The 19,625-nt window shown below is 42.1% G+C and overlaps 1 protein-coding gene across 1 annotated transcript; it reads right to left on the minus strand.

Annotated features, from left to right (window-relative positions):
- Positions 1–6,311: 6,311 nt before the first annotated feature.
- LOC147112529 (uncharacterized) lies at positions 6,312–19,379 on the minus strand. Its single transcript, XM_085996860.1, has 23 exons — positions 19,283–19,379; positions 19,139–19,200; positions 18,965–19,057; positions 18,742–18,869; positions 15,377–15,523; positions 14,081–14,152; positions 13,832–13,999; positions 12,669–12,765; positions 11,330–11,553; positions 11,087–11,225; positions 10,799–11,007; positions 9,619–9,736; positions 9,344–9,549; positions 9,147–9,264; positions 8,894–9,060; positions 8,679–8,776; positions 8,485–8,600; positions 7,990–8,040; positions 7,726–7,915; positions 7,508–7,646; positions 7,237–7,327; positions 7,070–7,166; positions 6,312–6,434 (listed from the first exon to the last, which is right to left on the minus strand). Exons 1-22 carry the CDS (start codon positions 19,297–19,299, stop codon positions 7,075–7,077), a joined length of 2,742 nt encoding a protein of 913 aa, XP_085852986.1. The 5' UTR covers positions 19,300–19,379; the 3' UTR covers positions 6,312–6,434; positions 7,070–7,074.
- Positions 19,380–19,625: the final 246 nt, after the last annotated feature.

Raw genomic sequence — 19,625 nt, forward strand, 5'->3', positions numbered from 1 at the left:
GTGTTCCCATTCCTTGCTGGAATACCTCTTTAGCTTCGTCCAATATTCTGGACAACCGTTCAGGTTTGACATCTTCCTTTCCGGAATCTACCGTCATTGTGTTTAGTGAATGCCAGTCTATTTTCCTGATCCACTCCCGTCCCAGAAGTGGTGGACCTCCCTTGGGCAGCACATACATGTCCATCCCTTGGTGATTTGTCCTTGTATCTCACCTTGACTTTTAATCTTTCCGATGGGGTATACTTTGTGCCCCGTGTATGTCTGCAATACTATCTCCGTATCCCGTAGGGGAATATGTTTGAATAACTTTGTAATCTTGCTTATTCATGACCGTCAACGCCAATCCGGTGTCCACTTCCATCTTCACTTGGACTTTTGCAATCTGTAGTGACCCAGATAGTTTGTCGGTCAGCTTCTTTACTCACATTGTGAATCCTCAGACTACCCAGTTCCTTGCTGTTGGAGTCTGAATCCAAATTCTGTTTATCTGGACTCTTCCCAGTCACCTCACATACCTTTCTGTACTTCTGCGGTGACTTATTATTGCTGGTCATCTTTCCTGCCCGGCATACCTTAGCTATGTGGCCAAGCTTGCCACATTTCCTACATTCCTGGTTTTTAACCCAGCATTGGTTCTGGTCATGTGTTGTCTTCCCACAACGATAACATTTCATTGTACTCCAAGTCATTTGATCCACTGAGTACTGCTGTCTTTCGCTGCATTTCCGCCGTGCCTCTCGCTGCGGCTTCGTGCGATGCTGCAATAAGGACAACCTTATCAAGTGTAAGATCGTTCTCTTCGAGCAGTCGTTTGTGTTCCTTCCTTCGACATTCCGCACATGAACTTCCGTGCCTCTGGCAGATTTACCCCAAACTGGCAGTATCTTGGTAGCCTCTGCAGTTCAACCAGGTACTCCGCGTTGCTTTCCTCTTTTTGTTGCCTCTTTTCATTGCATTCTCACGTAAAATTGAGATCGTTCCGCTAACATCAACGGTGTGGAGTTCAAATGATCCTTCAGGACAGCAACAATATTAGCAAAAGTCTGATCCGCCGGTTTAGCTGGTGATAGAAGATGCTTCAATAGGCCGTATGTCTTCGCCCCCAATCGCGTTTAGCAAGGTTATAGCTTTATCATCTATTTTATTGGCCTCAATATATCTCGATACGTTCTACGTACGTGGCCCAATCTTCCACCTCGGCATCGAAGTTGTTGATGTTACCATGCTTAGGCATCTTCACTATCTTTCTGCGAACAGAATTTCTCTAACTTTCTTTTTTTTTCAAAAATGGTGGTTTCCCGCACTTGTCTTCTTCCCCGCCTACTGGCAAAATGGCGGTTTCCCGCGCTGGTCTTCTTCCCCGCCTCCGAAAATGGCGGTTTCCCGCGCTTGTCTTCTGGTGGGAGGGTAAGCTTTGCCCTCGGGTGCCGACCGCTGGTTTACGGGGTTTGCGGTCTGTGCGCCGGCTTCAGTTTATTCTGAAGCGCGCGCTAGAAAAGCCGATCGCGTTCCTTGTTCCCCCCCCCCCTTCTTTTCGGCAGGGGCAACCGGCGCTGGGGACAACCAGTTTGCGTCAGACAGATCCAGCTCCTGGTCCTTCACGGCAGCTGCTGTAAGCCGCTGGCCGGAACCTCGCTCGCTCTCTCTCTCGGGCTCTGTCTCTCGCGTGGCTCCCAATCGCACCTCCCAGCCCTCAGTCCGTGTTTCCCTCCCCGGCTGCGTTCTCCACGATTTATTTATTTTTATCTTCCCGCGCCTTACGATCCCAGTTGCAGCGCCTCGTGGTCGCGGTAGTTGTCCGGCCTTTTTTGCCGTCGTGGTCTAGCCGTCTCAACGCTCCCCAGCCCGCATGTACCGTGGCTTCTGTGCTCCATGCTGCCCCGTCTCAGCGCCTCTGGGCCCGACTTCTGTCCAGCTCCTTCCCCCTCAACCGTGGTAGAGTTCACTGCCCTTCGGTGATTTTATTTATTTTCCCCTTTACTCAGTCACCGTGGCCGACTTGCTTCTCGTGCTGCTCGGCTCAAGCACCACCGTGGCAGAAGGGACAATCCGTGCCTGTTGCTGATGGAAGGCTTCGTGTCTGAAGTCTTCCTTCTTGCTGTGCAGACTCGAGTTCTCAGCAGAACGATGAGGGCGGTTGCCTCCGACGCTTCGTTAACTGCTTTGGAAGTATTGCTGCACGCAGGGTAAGATCGAACTTGTCGCCACTGTAAAGTCTGTGGGTTGTATAGCGAAGTAATACACAGACTACAAGAGTAACTTTAACAGGACTTTACTATTTGAAGGTCAGGGCGAATCTGCCCAATAAATCCTGACACTGCACTTATATACTGGTGTGGTCACCGTTGGTATTACAGTATACAGCAGCCAAGGCAAAGTAGTGCCACACATAAAATAGTTCTTAAAGGTGGATGGTTACATACAGTAGTTCTCTCAAGGTAGAATAGTTACATACACTACATTTTTAACTACAATCTGATAGTCATGGTAACCATGGACTGATACTAGCTTTTTATTCCAGAATTAATGGAATGTAAACTCCCCAGCTGCCCTGGTGGGATTTGAACTCACATCTCAGGGATCATGAGTCTAGGCCTCTGGATTACTAGCTCAGTAACATTACTATACCATTTCCCCACGCCCCTGCATGAAATCCATCTCCCCCAAGTGAGAATGACAATCCCAAACCATGTTAAGACTGGGCCCTTTCTGGACACATTCCAGATAAACTGCCAGGTATCTTGTCTGGCAAGGGGACCACTCAGAAATCAGGACTTGCCAGCTAAGGTGACTAATCAGACCTTGTTGCAAATAGCCACCTCCTTAAAACAATGGGTGTTAAATAACCTACATGTCCAATAGAAACATATCAGCCAGTTCAATGAGAAGGTTTAAAGCCTGTCATTTTCCTCTCTCCAGGTACAACACCAAGTTACGCAGGAAGATCAGGATTACTTGAAGGCAGAGGATTACTTCAAGGCAAAGGTTTTACTAACACTCCAAGAATTTAAACACTAGGAATGGAGGACTAAGTCATCACATTCCTCAGTTTATCAAGAGGAACTTTTTTAAAGTTCACAGTATCAGTTTCATAAACCACCCATGTTAGGGAACTTGCAACAGATATGATACTAGCTCAGGTTTACTAGTGAAGGTTGGGGTGCTTTTTGTAATGACAAACCACCACTGAGGGATGGATCTGTCAAAGAAAACTGTTTGAAAGTGGGTAGAGGCATTGGAGATGGATAATTTTTTTTTTTTTTTTTTTTTTTTTTAAATCAAAAGCTTTATAATTACATTAGAGAAGTTGTGCTAAACCTTTATAAAGTGCTGGTTAGGCCACAACTGGAGTATTGCACCAGTTCTGGTCACACTTTAGGAAGGATGTGAAGGCCAGAGAGGGAGCAGAGGAGATTTGCCAGAATTGGGGGAATCTTAGCTGCAAGGACAAGTTGGAGAAACTGGATTTGTTTTCATTAAGGCAAAAGGAGGTAGAGGGGCGATTTGATAGAGGTGTACAAAATTGACAGGTTTGGCTATGGTAGATGGGGAAAGGCTGTTCACTAGTTGATGGGACAGGAATTAGGGGGACACTGATTTAAGTGTTTTGGGCAAGAGATGGGGGGCAGGGTGTAAGGAAAAACCATATGTAGCAAGTGGTGAGGACCTGGAATTTGCTGCTGACTGAAGTGGTGGAAGTAGAGACAGGGGAGACTGGATAGGCACTTGAGGGAAATAAACTTAGGGCTAGCAGTGGAAATAGGACTGACTGGATTGCTCTACAGAGCCAGCACAGACTACAGGCCAAATGGCCTCCTTCAGTTAGTGTCAGAGTCATAACTGCCCTGTAAGCTTGCTCTGCCATTCAGCAAGATCATAGCTGCTCTACTTCAACTCTACCTTCCTACGCTAACCTCAATTTCCAAAAACCTATCAATCTAGAAAATACTCAATGACTGAGCATCTAGAGGATTCCAAAGATTCACAACCCAGAGTGAAGAAATTTCTCCTATTTCAGTCCAAAATGGCCAACCCCTTATTCTGGAGACTGAGTGCTGGACTCCCCAGCCAGGGGAATCATCCTCCCACCATCTACCAGTCAAGGCCTGCAAGAATTGTGTTTCAATGAGATGACCTAATTCCAAGGACTATAGGCCTAATCTCCATAAGACAATCCTTCCTCCCCCCCAAACCAAATCCCAGGAATCAGTCTGGTGAACTTTCATTGCACTCCCTCCAAGGCAAGTATATCCTTCTTTAGGCAAGGAGACCAAGACTGTCTACAGCACTAGATGTGGTCTCAAGGCCCTATATAATTGCAGTTGACTTTTTACTCATTACAAAATGATTGGAGTACAAGGTTAACATAGCTTTCCCAATTGCTTGCATGTTCTGGCTGAATACAAACATTTCAAAATATTCTGCTTTTCTATTTTTCCTACCAAAGTAGATCACCCACAGTTCCCTCACTTAACCAGTCTATATCCCTTTGCATCCTCAACTTTTCCCCCTAGCATTGTATTGTCAGCAAACTTGGACACATTACATTGTCTTACACCCCCAATTAAATAACTTGATAGATTGTAAATAGTGGAGGGCCAATCCTTGAAGTACCCTACTAGTTACAGCCTGCCAACCCAAAAGACAGTTATTCCTACTCATGTCATTTGACTGATCTATGCTACTATTACCCCCAATTGTGTAATAAGCTGGTATGGCACCTTAACAAATGCTTTCTGAAAATCTAAATACATCATATCCACTGGTTCCCCTTAACTACCCTGCTGGTTACAACTTCAAAACTTGGAACACAATTTCCCTTTCATGAATCCATATTGACCCTTTCCAATCATGATTTAAGTGCCCTGTCACCACATCCAAGAATCTAGTATTTCTTACTACTGATGTCAGGCTAACTGGTCTGTAGGTCAGTTCTCCCCATCTTTTGAAATATACATCAAGGGAAAATGTGATTAAGAAATTTGGGAATACAAATGGAAATACACTGCATTCATTAGCATTGAGCAACAGGCCACTCAGAAGGGAAAGATACAAAATGGGGTGGGAGGGAGGGGAGAAGTGGAAGATATAAAATGGGTGGGAGGGAGGGGAAAAGGAAGAGAAGGATAACCATCAAGTAGCACTAGACATGCCAGCTCCCACCACAAAACAATCACTGCAAGATGTGAAAGTGAATATGCAATGTAGGTTATAAAATAAACACATTAGTCATAAGAAAGAAGACAAAGTACATCCTAATTGAAGACAGGAAAATGGGAAAGACAATCAAGGTCTGTTTCTGTAGGATTATAGGAATGCCAAGAAAGGCATTGGAGGAGGGGTAGAGGAGGTTCAATGAACCACTTGCAGACAGAACAGAAGGCTTTGTATAGGGATCACTCAATCCACTTAAAAATCACCCAAAATGTGGCCAAGACTGCTGTGAGTAGCCAATACTCAGGATCCAGGCAGAACACTTGACATTGTTAGTTTGTTGGAAGGAGGAGAGTCCTTCATTTCAAGATATGCTGGGAGAAAGTTCACACCAAGTGAGAATAGGTCACTTGTTGATCTTGGTGTTGCATAGATTTAAGGGCAGTATTCAGGTCAAGGAAAGAAAAACCTGCAATGGAATGGTAAAGGCTGAAAGACAAAATATGGAAGTTTGTGCTGCAGTGGTATGCTATTACATGAACCACTAGTAGACTAGGTGCTACATTAGAATTGCACGATCCTTGTAAAATGGATGTTTAAAGTCAAATCATGGCCTTCACTGTGGCAGATTCAGAGCTTATACAATCTGCTGAAACATGCAGCATAATGGTCAACTCCAGCCTCTACCTCAACTATTACAATGGCAATAGTGTGGCAGACAGAACTCTCCTTTGATTATCCTAGCCATCATTTGCATACCAGGCTGTCCATTACCTTTCATTCTATCTGTAGGAGGAGAACTAAAAACCTAAAGCCATAAATCAACAGATGAGATTTGACGAGTGCTCTACAACAGTGGCCGAGTCTGGAGTTAGTCAGTAGCAGCCAGCCATCTGTTAAGAGCGATCAACAGTGACGTGTAGCACCACCTACAGGCATTTCAAATAAATGTGGAAACTTCTACATGAGGTGATGTGACCCACATACCAAAGAGATATGGAAATCTGTACATGGGGGAGGGTTTAACAAATATTTGAAAAGACCATTAATTGGATTTATATTGTAGCACCATACAATGATTGATAGTAATGAGAAAAAAGTATTTCTCATTCCAGGAAAAATTAACCCTTGCTTTAAAAAAGTTTACACCAAGCCAGTTCAAATTCAACAGGTTTTATTTGTTCAAGGGTACATGTGCATTTTTACAAGAATTAGTATAAGAATTAAGAAGATTGCTGAACAGCTTCCCAGCACCCACAGCCAGTAAGGGTGTATTACACCTGAAAAACAAAACAGATTGAATGTCTTCCTGCCTTCACATGTCCCTACATGATACTAAACACATTACCAAACAGTCCCAGCTGAGACCCTGGAGAACTGCCAAGAGTTAGGTACACTAGGTGCTGCAGCAATTCTGGGCTGGAAGGAAAAAACCTGCACTCCACCTAACTACATTGTGGCTCGTGGAAATCCTGCAGCCAGTGCAACCTCACATCCAATTAAGAGGAATCAGCTGAAAGATCACCTGGGGAATAGCCTGCCAACACTAGTCATCAAGTGGGGATTTGATAAAGGTACATTCAACATCTTCAGGAGACATCAAGCTTATGGGGGCTGGTTGAAAGATGGCTATTTCAGACTAGTCATTAGTTTAACAGGAGTCCTGTTGAGCAGGACATGGAGGATTCCTCTCCAACAACCTGTGAGCAGGATAATCAAGCACCCCAGGTTACCACAAGCAAGCACTTAAGGATACAAAAGAAACTGTTGAGCATGACCAGTAGTTCAAGTCAAATTGGTTTAGGCATCCAGTATCAGAACTAAACTTCCAAATGGGCAGTGATTGGACCAATTAGGCAAGAGTTACATTGCTTTTTAAAGGCATCCCTTCATTTTGAATCTGTATTAAACTCACTTGGTTCATTTTGCTTGTTCCAACAATGTTCCAGCAAAAAGCCACACTTCTCCAAGTGATACATAATCTTTGCGCATATCCAGGTGGGTGCTTGGACCTGCAAGAATTTAAGCATCAGTGCATAGAACATTCAAGCTCAAATTAGTTGCACATGTGCCATTTCTTACCTTGTTTTCCAGGTGTGCATTGCCCATTGCAAGAAGAGTTGGTAGCTAATTGCTTATTATCACAAACCCAAACACTGCAGTGAAAGTATACCTGTAAATATAGTTGCATTGTTAATAACCTGATCATTTAGTGAATTAAGTGCATCTGAGGAAATTGCCAATGTGAAATGCTAAATTAAGCAAGTGGAAGATGTCCTTTGTAAGCTAGGTGAAATGGTTTGATCAATTCCCACAATGCCTTGTGAAATTGATGTGCAACCCCCAGACTTACTTTCTTTGGCAAGACAGCTTGTTCTGCAGGAGACAGTTTCAATGTTTTTACTTCAAATCTTTTCAACTGGTGGGAATACTGGATACTGTTGGTTACTGGGTGGAAGGCAGCCATGAACATTTCTTCTTTATTCTCACAACTGTTCAGACAGACAGACATTTAGTTTAGACAGACAATGGGAGGAGAAGTAATACCTAGACATGTACACTATTACCCACCCAGCCTGAATAATGCGCCACTCTGGTGGGCTATTATGATCAGGAGTTGTAGTCATCCAGCACTGATCCAACAATAAGTTAGTTTGGGGATCTTGGTGGTTTAGCAGCTCAACTTCAAAATAGAGGGATTCTGTCCAATTCACCACCACTGGGTATTCATCATCTTTGTAGAAATCCAAGTAATCAGCACCTATGGAGGCAGAATTTATTAGTTTTTTGTACAGGGAATGAAGAGATCAAAAATGTAGTGTTTGTCCAGCTTACTTTTGTAAATCCTTGACTGTAGGTCCAAAGTATGCCTTGGATTCTTGCGCCCTAAAATTAAAAAAAAAAAGCTTCTGCACAATATTCAGATGAGGACTAACCAATCTTCTGCCCAGTTTGTATTAGCCTGAACATTGAATGTGAACGTGTATTTTCAAAGGATACATTTCACAATACAATAGCAAGCCAAGTGAGGAACCTAAGCCTCTGAACAGGTGAGTTAGTGGGTAATGGCTTTCAGGTCATTTTACAGTAGATTAGCAAGGTCAAGAGTAAATATATTGAAGCACGAGTCCATTTTTTGCCCAATACACCAGTCTACAGTTAGGAGTTATATGCTCTACAGCAAAGTTCAGTTTATCCAAATGCCATAGGAAAGGTAGTTGTGGGCATGCATTTTAAAAAGGTTATGGACTATGGGAAGTTACTTTCAAAGCAAAGTTGGAGTATGCTCCATATTTCTGTAACAGAATTCAGACCAACAGGCATGCTTACCCCTCACTATTTGCCATCCATAGGCTGTAGAATTGTGACCAGTGTCTTTCTGATGTCCCTTCACAAACCCAAGGGCTACAGTATTGTTTATTTGGTACCGACAAGAGACAGTTAACCTATTGGGAAAAACCAAGCAAGCTTTTACCACCACCAGTCAAAGTCTACAGATATATATCTTGCATAGTTGTACCTACCGATAATCTGGGTCTCTAGTGATAACTGGGAAGTCAACAGGAATCAGCTCTCTTGGGTATGAAACTTCATTCTCATAGATCAAGTAGTTCCCTTTAATCTAAACAGTTACACAGTACAAGATTAGCCACAAAAGCCATATACTCTAGGATACAAATGGGGAGGAGTTTGTAGTTGCAATTTAAAGTGCAGCAGAGACACCACACTTCCAACTTACTGTTCTGGTGGTGCCACAGCTATTAACATGAAACTGGAAGAAGGCTTTATCATGATCAAATGCCATTGGTTGACATTTTCCATCCCTCAGTAACATCTTACTAGGATCTAGGTCAGGTAGTGTATCTACAACTGCAGTGACCACCATGGTTCCATTTGGAAAGCACACTACCAATAAAATGAAAAAAAGTGTTTACTTCATAATTATAGGTTAATCTTTTGAATCCAGATTCTGCCTACATTGTAGAACTTGCCTGCAAGATCTACAGGAGGAAAACTGCAGGATACAGAGAAAGGGATCTCAATCCTCAATGTATTTTTGTCCTTCAGGGTCAGGTTAAGCCTAACTACAGTCCCATGAAGACTCAGTTCCTAAAATAAAAAAGTTGGGCTGGAGTTAGCTTCTATATTTTTTCGTATGAAGTAACAAAAAGTGATGTGCAACACATACCTCATAAATTACACCCATTGCAGAGAGTGGGACACCAAATAAAGTATGGGTGGTATTCTCCACAAGCAGGTACCCATAATCATGTGCAGATTGTGCTGTTACTAGCATTTTACCAATGAATGGAAGCCAGTAATGCACCAAGTTCCCAATAGTTACTAGCAGGTACAGGTTCTTTTCATCACAGAATCCAGTGGCCTTGGGCAATACTAGAGGGGAAAAAATTAGTTAGTTTTCTGGACTGTCCAGTTCATACAAAAACAGTGTTAAATACTCACCAATATCTGGCACTTCCTGTATTATTTCAACATGCTGGATAAATAATTCATTTTCTGGAATTATGTTGAATGTGTAGATGATATTCAATATATAGCATCTGATGTCAGAATGTAGATGCTGCAAGGAAAAAGTGTTTCTGCAATTCAGATTGGAGAAAAAAGCTTGTAGGTTCTACAGTAGTTGGGCACATATGACAACTGACTCCCAGTGTTAATACTTGTGCTATTGTATTAGAACCTGATTACTGGTGCTTGCCCCCCCCCCACACTAAATTACACTGCCTCCTGACAAAACCACCAAGTCCCATATTACTAGGCACAATCAAGTCAGCCTTAGACTAACCACACTAGTATGAATGCTATTGACTTGCACTTTGTATTTCTACAGTTTCCACTTTTATCTAAATTGTTTGAAAGATTTTAGAATAATCTAGGGGTTGGGGCAGGGTTTGCAAAAAAGCCTCCATTTAAATCCTTGAGAAGTGTACTACACAGCTGCAATCTTGAACCCCCCTGGGTTCAGGAAGTTGGCAATCTCAGCACAAAAACCATGCAAAACTCCAGAACAGCTAGCAAGAAAAAGACATTGGGTGCATTTGAGTTAGTTCAGAATCCAGTATTCTGCTGAATCTGTTATGATCAACCCCACCCCCAAAACTGTAAAAGGCAGCCACTGAAGGAAACAACCCAAGACTTCAGGTGAGAGTAGGATTAGAATTAATAGACTGTTCCAAGACTACAGAACAGCTCAGGCTATTGTTCAATCAAATCTGGCTGTCTGACCAGCTATGCCCCTGGAGGTAGCCCATAAGGTTCCACTTGACAAGCATTTAACAGCTTGGCAGGTTATTGTTTAAATACTGTTTATTCAGTGTTCAAAAAGTTCAATTTGGATTTTGCAGTTTGTGGGCTACATAAGGTTTACACATTTATCCACAATGAATATTGACAATGGATAATTTAGTGTAAAAGCTTGCTAGTTCAACCAATGCTTTGGTCGAGTTCTGATTACTTCAATTGAGCAATGACCTAATAAAATTTGTGATTTTAATAACTAGCAATTGTGAAGTCAAGTAATGACCTTCGTTTCTACAACATAGGAAAGGCATGAAGATATAATCAGTTAAACCAATGGGATACCATCTGTACATCAGGACAAAGATTAGACTAGCCACTTTACCTCTTGCCTCACATTTACATTCTCAAATGGAACTTCCAATATGTAGGCTTTAGTGTCGTTAGGCAATGTAGTTGCATAGATTTTGAATCCCATCTCATCTGCCTGATCCACTGTGACTATCTGTTTGCCAATAGTTAGAGTTACAAGCTCTACATCAGGAAGGAAGTTTCCTAAAGTAACATTGAACACTCGCTTTGCTGGAATTGTATCTGGGAGAGAGAGAAAAGAGAAAACAATTATCCAAAGTATTACTCCATTTAAAAAGGAAGGTCATCTCCGATTACTTACTATTGGTCACAATTGGTGGTTGAGGCATGAAGGGAGTGGCAACTGGATGGATCACTGTGTACTTGGTTAGCTTCCATTGATGTTCTACAAATAATTCTATGTAGTACAAAATGCCATATTGTCCATGAGCGATGTGGCTCTGAAATACAAGTTAGTAGCTGGTTATTAAGTAGTCCTCACCACTATTGCAACAGATAAAGTTGTGCAATTCATATATTGACCTTGGCAATACCACTTACAAACCTTGTAATAACCACCTTCTGCTCCAGTGGGAATGACAACAACAATGTTTGTATCATTGTATGTCAATGTATAATTCATTTCAGCTATTGTATCTGGGTTCAGTACAACATGGTTGACTCCCATAACAATAGAGTCATCATAGAACTGTTCTTCTGGGAAACTAAGTGAAGGGATTCTTCTTGGAATTTGCCAGGTGATCTTATTCTCAGCAAAAGTAGTGCCATCTGTGAATATAGGAGGAGATTAGATAAATATTTGTCTATTTCTCAACTTTGTCAAACAGCCAATGGTATTCACTAACTGCAAATTCATAAACATCCATTGAGCCTCAAGTGCATTTTGCAATAAATATTGAACCTCAATGTATGATCATAAGTCAAGATCTTAATGTCTTGGGTTTTTTAGTTGAAGAATGCTAAAAATAGCTTGAGAAAATCAAAGCAAGCTTCTTCAAATCATTAAGGCATGGCTCTCGAAACAGATCTTAACACTAAGATTGCAGACAGTTAAGATACAAGTAGTATATCCCAATTCATCACATTAATACTTGTGACATACAAAAAAGTGTCTAAGAACATAAGAAATAGGAGCAGGAGTATCGGCCCCTCGAGCCTGCTCCGCCATTCAATAAGATCATGGCTGATCTGAGCCTAACCGCCAATCCACTATCACAGAACCATCTCCTGAATCTAACAGAATTAGACACGAAATAGGATCAGGCTACACGGCCCTTGGGCCCGCTCTGCTACCCACAGGGCCATGACCGATCCGAACCTAGACTCATGTCCAAATTCCTGCCCACTCCCCATAACCCTTAATTCCCTTTACTTCTAGGAAATTGTCTATTTCTGTTTTAAATTTATGTAATGTAGCTTCTACAGCTTTTTGGGGCAGCATATGCCATGAACCTACCACCTTCTGAGTGAAGTAGTTCCTCCTCTCAGTTTTGAAAGAGCAGCCCCTTATTCTAAGACTATGCCCCCTAGTTCTAGTTTCACCCATCAGGAACATCCTCCCCGCAGCCACCCGATCCAACCCCGTCACAATCTTATATGTTTCAATAAGATCGCCTCGCATTCTTCTGAACTCCAATGAGTAGCGTCCCAATCTACTCAACCTCTCCTCATATGTCCATCCCCTCATCCCTGGGATTAACCAAGTATCTAAACAATACACATGCAAGAGAGTCAAGTGTAAAGTAGATTTGAGAATATATAGGGAGGTTTCTTGTGACAAGGGATGAAACATTTAGCGTGCACATGTTGGGTAAATGCAAACTACTTGTGGATTTTGTAATAGCTTGGTTTAGAAACACAAGACACCCAGTAAAAAAGCTCACCAGTAGGACAGGCCACTGCTGTGTCAATCAAGATGATCATCCATTCTTGTTTGTAGAAGGTGGTTGATCGGATGCTAGATATTGGCACATTTTCTACCTAGAAAGAATGAACTAGCATTTAGTGCTTTTCACAACCACTGGATGTCCAAGTGCTTTACAGCCAATGAAGTATTTTTGAAGTGTAGTCACTGTTGTAATGTAGGAAACATGGCAGCCAATTTGCACACAGCTAACTCCCACAATCCATGTTTTTATGATGTTGATTTAGGGATAAATATTGGCCAGGACATCAGGGATAGCATCCCTGCTCTTCAATAGTGGTATCGTATCTTTTACATCCACCCAAGGGGCAGACAGGGCCTCAGTTTGTCTCATCTGAAAGAGCACCTCCACCCTCAGCACTGCAGTGTCACCTAGATTTTGTGCTCAAGTCTCTGCAGTGGAACTTGAACCCACAACCTTCTGAGAGGCAAGGGTGCCACCAACCGAGCTACAGCTGACTAAGAATAAGCCATTTGCTAGAACATGACCAAATGTAATATCCCAGCATGCTTTGGGAGGCAGAGATTGGTTCCTGTGGGAACTTGGTACGAAAGCTGTTAATCAGATATGGAAGCAACAGACCCCAAGCAGGAATAAACTGTTGGGCGTTACAGGAACATCTTCAGGCAAGTGGTGTGAAGGGCTTTGGGGGCCACCAATAAGAGGAAATCAACTGCCGATCATTTCGTCTCAGTTTGGGACATATACACAGGAGCCTGCCCAGGTTTTTAAGGGTATAAGAGATGCTGTTTTAAGACACTCGGGGCTGGGTCAATTGCCAGTGAAAAAGTCATACATCTAACCATTGCCAAACTGACCACTCGCTGGTGTTAGTAAGCCAACACTACATGCTTACTATTGCTTGATCTTAAAGTAAGGGAATAAACCGGTGTATGCTTAGAGTATTATATGCATCAGTTTTGAGCACGCTTACTTGTAACCTCTTGCTGATGCAAGCAAAAATAAAAAAAAAGTTACTCAAATCCTCGTGTTGTCTGTTCCACAGATCTGAAATTTTGAAACGGTTGGATGGGTTAAAAGGACAAGGGTAAATTTAACCATCTTACCCTAGAACATTATAATGCAAAAGTAATATTTGCTTGTGCCATCTCAGTACTCACCATTAACTGCTCAGCTTCGGTTGCATTATAGGGAGCTCGTAATAATAGCCGAGAAACAGTCGTGTCAATTCTGTAATGAGCCCCCAAAGTTTCATTCACAGTCATGGTTTTAGTTCCTTCAGGAAGATGAAATACAACTTGCCAAACTGAGTTTTCAGCTTCATGTGCCTAAAACAACCATATTTAACATGTTACTTAACTAATGCAATCAGATTCCAGAAGTGAACAAAAGCTGGGCAAACAACTTACTGATGGAATAGCTGCCATCCAGTCTTCATTATAGTCATTTTCAATTCCTGGTATGATTCTTTGTACTGAAACCTGCCCAATGCCAAACACAGGTCATTCAAGTCAATAAATAAGCTAGAAGAAAATTACTTGCCTTACTTCTCCATTCATTTTACTGGTAATGATACTTCAAATTATACATTTCAAATTATACATTTCATCTCCAAAGTAATTTAATTTGCACAACTAAGTTAATTCCTCCCTCAAGAATTCAGTTAGTATTTCCTAACTACTATAGTTTCATCCCAAATCCATAGATAAACACTAGCTGTAGTTAGACATGGCCACAAGATTTAAATTCATCAGATGTACAGCTTAAGTTACACTAATAACTAGCCAACAGCTGAATCATCTGGTCTTCCTCCCTAATTTCTACAGAAGTAGAGCACAATTTAAAGCTGTAGGAAGAATCCTTGCCAACCCAACACTGCAACCATCAGGATCCAGGCTGAGCAGCCACTTTACTTAGTGGCATGGATTCTTCCAACAAATGCAAAGATCTCAGCTAGATGACCAGTCAGCCATGAATCCTTGACTTAATCAAGTGCCAACCTGCAGCTGCTGGGAACCTTGCACCAATTTCCTCTCCCTTAACCCTGGAAGTCCAGCAGGGAGAGTCCCTAAATACATTTTCTGGCTGTCAGCTGTACCATTATGGGTCTAGTCACTGGCCATACCCCTTGTAACACAAGGGGCTGCTTGGGGGTCGACAAGCAGGTTGGGACCCACCCAAGGACCTGCTGCATCAGGGAACAAACAAATTGCCACACTCCCTCTAGATGTACAATAGGAATGTACCAGAGAAGGACCATGAAAATTAAAAAGAAGTATTGAATTGTCAATGTGTAGAAGTGCTCAAACAGAATGGACAATTAAAGAAATAAAATTGCAGTGAATAAGTGCTTTAGGTTTATTTAGTTTAGTGGGTGCAATTTCAGCTGTCAGGAATCTATTATACTCATTAATCAATGGTTCACTTTGCTGGATGATGCTACAGCTTTTACATGGAAAGTGCTCAAGGACCACAACAGTAAGCAAGGCCTAGAAGATTCACTGTCCAAATTACAAATCCATACATGTAAAAAAGGGAGAATCTACTTTAGCAACACTTGTCACAATTAAAACAGTCAAGAAAAAAACCACAACCAATAGTCCAGGAAAAAAAAAGTGTGAAGAACTGAATTAAATCTGCAAGTCTGAATATGGAATGAAACCATATTAGCCCTAGTGTCTTTGCCACAAAGCTAGAATGCATACCTCCATATAATTCTGTTCACATAGGATTTCTCTCGCCAGCCATGGGAAATATGAACAAGTCATGGTATGTAGGTAAGTTGATGCCCTTTCCATATGACCAATTGCAGCAATCCAAATTTGTACAGTTAGCCTAAACAGGTCATCACCCTGGAATTGACAAAGTTGGAGCTTAACAAAGTTCTAGTGGAAAATTAGTCATTCCAGCACTGAGAAATCCATCCAGAATCAGAAAGAAAGTCATTTCTGCCATTACATCACAATCCACCAGTAAAAACCTGATTAGGAGCAGACCAGGAGAATTAAATCCTGATTCCACTAGAGAATAGCATAAACAAAGCATTTAAGAACATAAGAAATAGGACTAGGCCAATCGGCCCCTCGAGCCCACTCCGCCATTCAATAAGATCATGGCTGATGTGATCCTAACCGCCAATCTACTATCACTGAACTCTCATGAATCTAACAGAATTAGACACGAAATAGGAGCAGGATCAGGCTACATGGCCCCTGAGCCCGCTCCCCACAGGGCCATGACCGATCCGAACCTAGACTCATGTCCAAATTCCTGCCCGTTCCCCATAACCCTTTACTTCTAGGAAACTGTCTATTTCTGTTTTAAATAGATGTAATGATGTTGCTTCTACAGCTTTTTTGGGGCAGCATATTCCATGGACCTACCACCCTGAGTGAAGTAGTTCCTCCTCATCAGTTTTGAAAGAGCAGCCTCTTATTCTAAGACTATGCCCCCTAGTTCTAGTTTCACCCATTGGGAACATCCTCCCCGCATCCACCCCCTTCACAATCTTATGTTTCAATAAGATCGCCTCGCATTCTTCTGAACTCCAATGAGTAGAGTCCCAATCTACTCAACCTCTCCTCATATGTCCATCCCGGGATTAACCAAGTGAACCTTCTTTGTACTGACTCGAGAGCAAGTAAGTCTTTTCTTAAGTATGGACACCAAAACTGTATGCAGTATTCCAGGTGTGGACTCACCAATACCTTGTACAACTGAAGCAATACCTCCCTATTTTTATATTCTATCCCCCTAGCAATGAAAGCCAACATTCCATTGGCCTTCTTAATCACTTGCATACTAACCTTTTGAGTTTCGTGCACCAGGACCCCCAGATCCTTTTGTACTTTCCAGTTTCTTGCCATTAAGATAATAACTTGCTCTACAATTTTTCCTGCCAAAGTGCATAACCACACACTTTCTAGTATTGTATTCCATCTGCCAAATCTCTGCCCACTTAGCCTGTCTATGTCCCCTTGCAGGTTTTTTGTCCTCCTCACTCACTACTTTCGCTCCCATCCTAGTATCATCTGCAAACTTTGATATGTTACACTCGGTCCTCCTCCAAATCATTAATATAGATTGTAAAGAGTTGGGGACCCAGCACTGACCCCTGCAGAACACCACTAGTTACTGATTGCCAGTCTGAGAATGAACCATTTATTCCAACTCTGCCTTCTGTTAGATAGTCAATCCTCTATCCATGCCAGAATATTACCCCAATCCTGTGATTTTTTATCATAAGCAATAATCTTGTGTGGCACCTGGTCAAATGTCTTTTGGAAGTCTAATTACACTACGTCCACTGGTTCCCCTTTATCCACCCTATGTTACTTCCTCAAAGAACTCCAGCAAATTTGTCAAACACGACTTCCCCTTCATAAAACCATGCTGACTTTGTCCTATTAAATTATCCAAATGTCCTGTTACTGTCTCCTTAATAAGGGACTCCAATATTTTACCTACCACAGATGTTAGGCTAACCAGTCTATAGTTTCCAGCCTTCTGTCTACTGCCCTTTTTAAATAAGGGTGTTACATTAGCAGTTTTCCAGTCTGCCAGGACCTTTGCTGAGTCCAGGGAGTTTTGGAAAATTACTACCAATGCATCCACAATCCCTACCGCCACTTCCCTCAAGACCCTAGGATGTAAGCCATCAGGTCCAGGTGATTTATCTGCCTGGAGTCCCATTATTTTACCAAGTACCACTTCCTTAGTGAAGTTGATAGTGTTTAGCTCCTCCCCCCCCTATAGCCCCATTTGTCCAGTGTTGGGATATTCAGTGTCTTCTACTGTAAAGACTGATACAAAATATTCAGTGTTTTTGCCATCTCCATATTTCCCACCATAATTTCCCAGTCTCATCCTCTAAGGGACGAACATTTACTTTAGCCACCCTTTTTATATAACTAAAAACTCAGTTTTTATATTTTTTGCTAATTTACTTTCATAATCTATCTTCCCTTTCTTAATCAATCTTTGTTACTTTTTGCTGTCTTGCAGTCTTGCAAAGTTTCCCCAATCCTCCCACTAGATTTGGCTACCTTATATGCCCTTGTTTTTAGTCAAATACTATCCTTAATTTCTTTACTTAGCCACAGATGGCTGTCTTGTTTTACACCCTTTTCTTCAGTGGAATATATATTTTTTGGAAGTTGCAAAATAACTCCTTAAATGTACACCACTGATCATGTATCGTCTTACCCTTTAATCTATTTTCCCAATCCACTCTACTCAATTCCGTTCTCATACCTTCATAGTCTCCTTTATTCAAGCTTAGCACACTTGTTTGAGATCCAACCATCTCACCCTCTAATTGAATATGGAATTCAACCATGTTATGGTCACTCATTCCAAGGGGATCCTTTACTGGGACATTTTTAATTAACCCTGGTCTGAAATCAGCACTCACTACCCCATGTCACTAGAATACACTGACGTTGTGTGTTTAAGCATGAAGGTCAGGGACTTGAACCATGTGTGGAGATGCAGAAGCACACATCAGATATTGGCAATGGATTAGAGAAGGGCAGCAGAGCCCATGAGAAGTCAAACAGCTCATTTTATAAATGAAACGATGATTTACTGGATATGCCTAGAGCGCTTTAGGACACCCAGCCAGCAGAACCACTGCGGTCACATCAGCAAGATTCAGTGGTCACAGAAAAGGGGATTGTATTATTAATGAGGCCCAGAACAGGCAAGAACCCCATGCAATAGTATTACATAGAATTCACAGCACAGAAACAGGCCATTCGGCCAAACAGGTTTATGCTCCACACACATTCCATCTTGCTTATTTCACCTTAGCATAACGAACTAAATCGGAAACAGAAATTGCTGGAAAAACCTCAGGTCAGGCAACATCTGTTGAGAGAAATTAGAGTTGACGTTTCCGGCCGAAACCCTTCAAAACTGGAAAGAAAATAAACTCAAATGTCTCGCCACGGATGTTGCCTGACCTGCTGAGTTTTTCCAGCATTTTCTGTTAGTCAATATTACCCACCGGTTTCCGAACGCCAATAGCGAAATATAATTTTAGTAACATCTAGTGTACGCACAGTCTTACCTCGTTTACTACCAGGCATGCCAACACCGAGGCACGCAACACAACATTGCCAAACGGATCCTCAGATACACTGTACCCACATTCGGTTGCGAACAGTGGAGTGAGCAGATAGACTTTGCCGCTTGTATCTAGCAATCGAAAGATGCAATGAGATTGGGACAGAACAGGAAAACAGCATCCAATATTGTGCGCGCGCGAGAGAGAGAGAGAGAGAGAGAGTTACCCGTGACCCCAAGAGTCCACGATTTATCCTGCAGAAAGGAAGCATCCAGCCGGATCCAGAAGAGACGCCCCTGACAACCACTCTGTAAGAGACCTACATAAAAAGGGAGAGAAGGGAAGTAGCTCAGAAGTCCTTATACCGAGACAAAAAGGTCATTAAAAATCCCATTCTGACCTGGAGGCGGCGAGCGTTGCGTCCATGTGTTAGTAATGAACGCCGTCAGAACTAACGTTATCCTAGAAAGGAAAAGAAAGGTAACACACTCAATGTGGAACGTACATGAAACATCACTACTTAGAGAACATGTAACCGGCTTACCCCAACAGCACACCCATCCTATAATGCAGTGTACAATCTACACTACAAACTGAAGGAACTATTAGTATATACACCTATGATCGCCTTTTAACCCTTTTCACCCACTTCCCTCACAATTGGCGGTAGTTGTCCCTAAAATGAAACACTTACTAAGTTGTTGCTGACCAATCGGAAGTCACTGATCTCGGGGGACAGAGGATTTCCACGAGCGATCCCAATGAGCTGTTGGAGAAAATTAACCAAATGAAATGAACGATGGAAACTCAAATGCCGTCACTCCTCCATACACCCCTTCCCAGGTTCCAGTTAATTTCTGATAGCATTCGTCCTCACTGTCTTGTCA

Source organism: Somniosus microcephalus, chromosome 9, assembly GCF_052327205.1.
Source record: "Somniosus microcephalus isolate GS21.2 chromosome 9, FLI_Smic_1.0, whole genome shotgun sequence".
Lineage (NCBI taxonomy): Eukaryota > Metazoa > Chordata > Chondrichthyes > Squaliformes > Somniosidae > Somniosus > Somniosus microcephalus.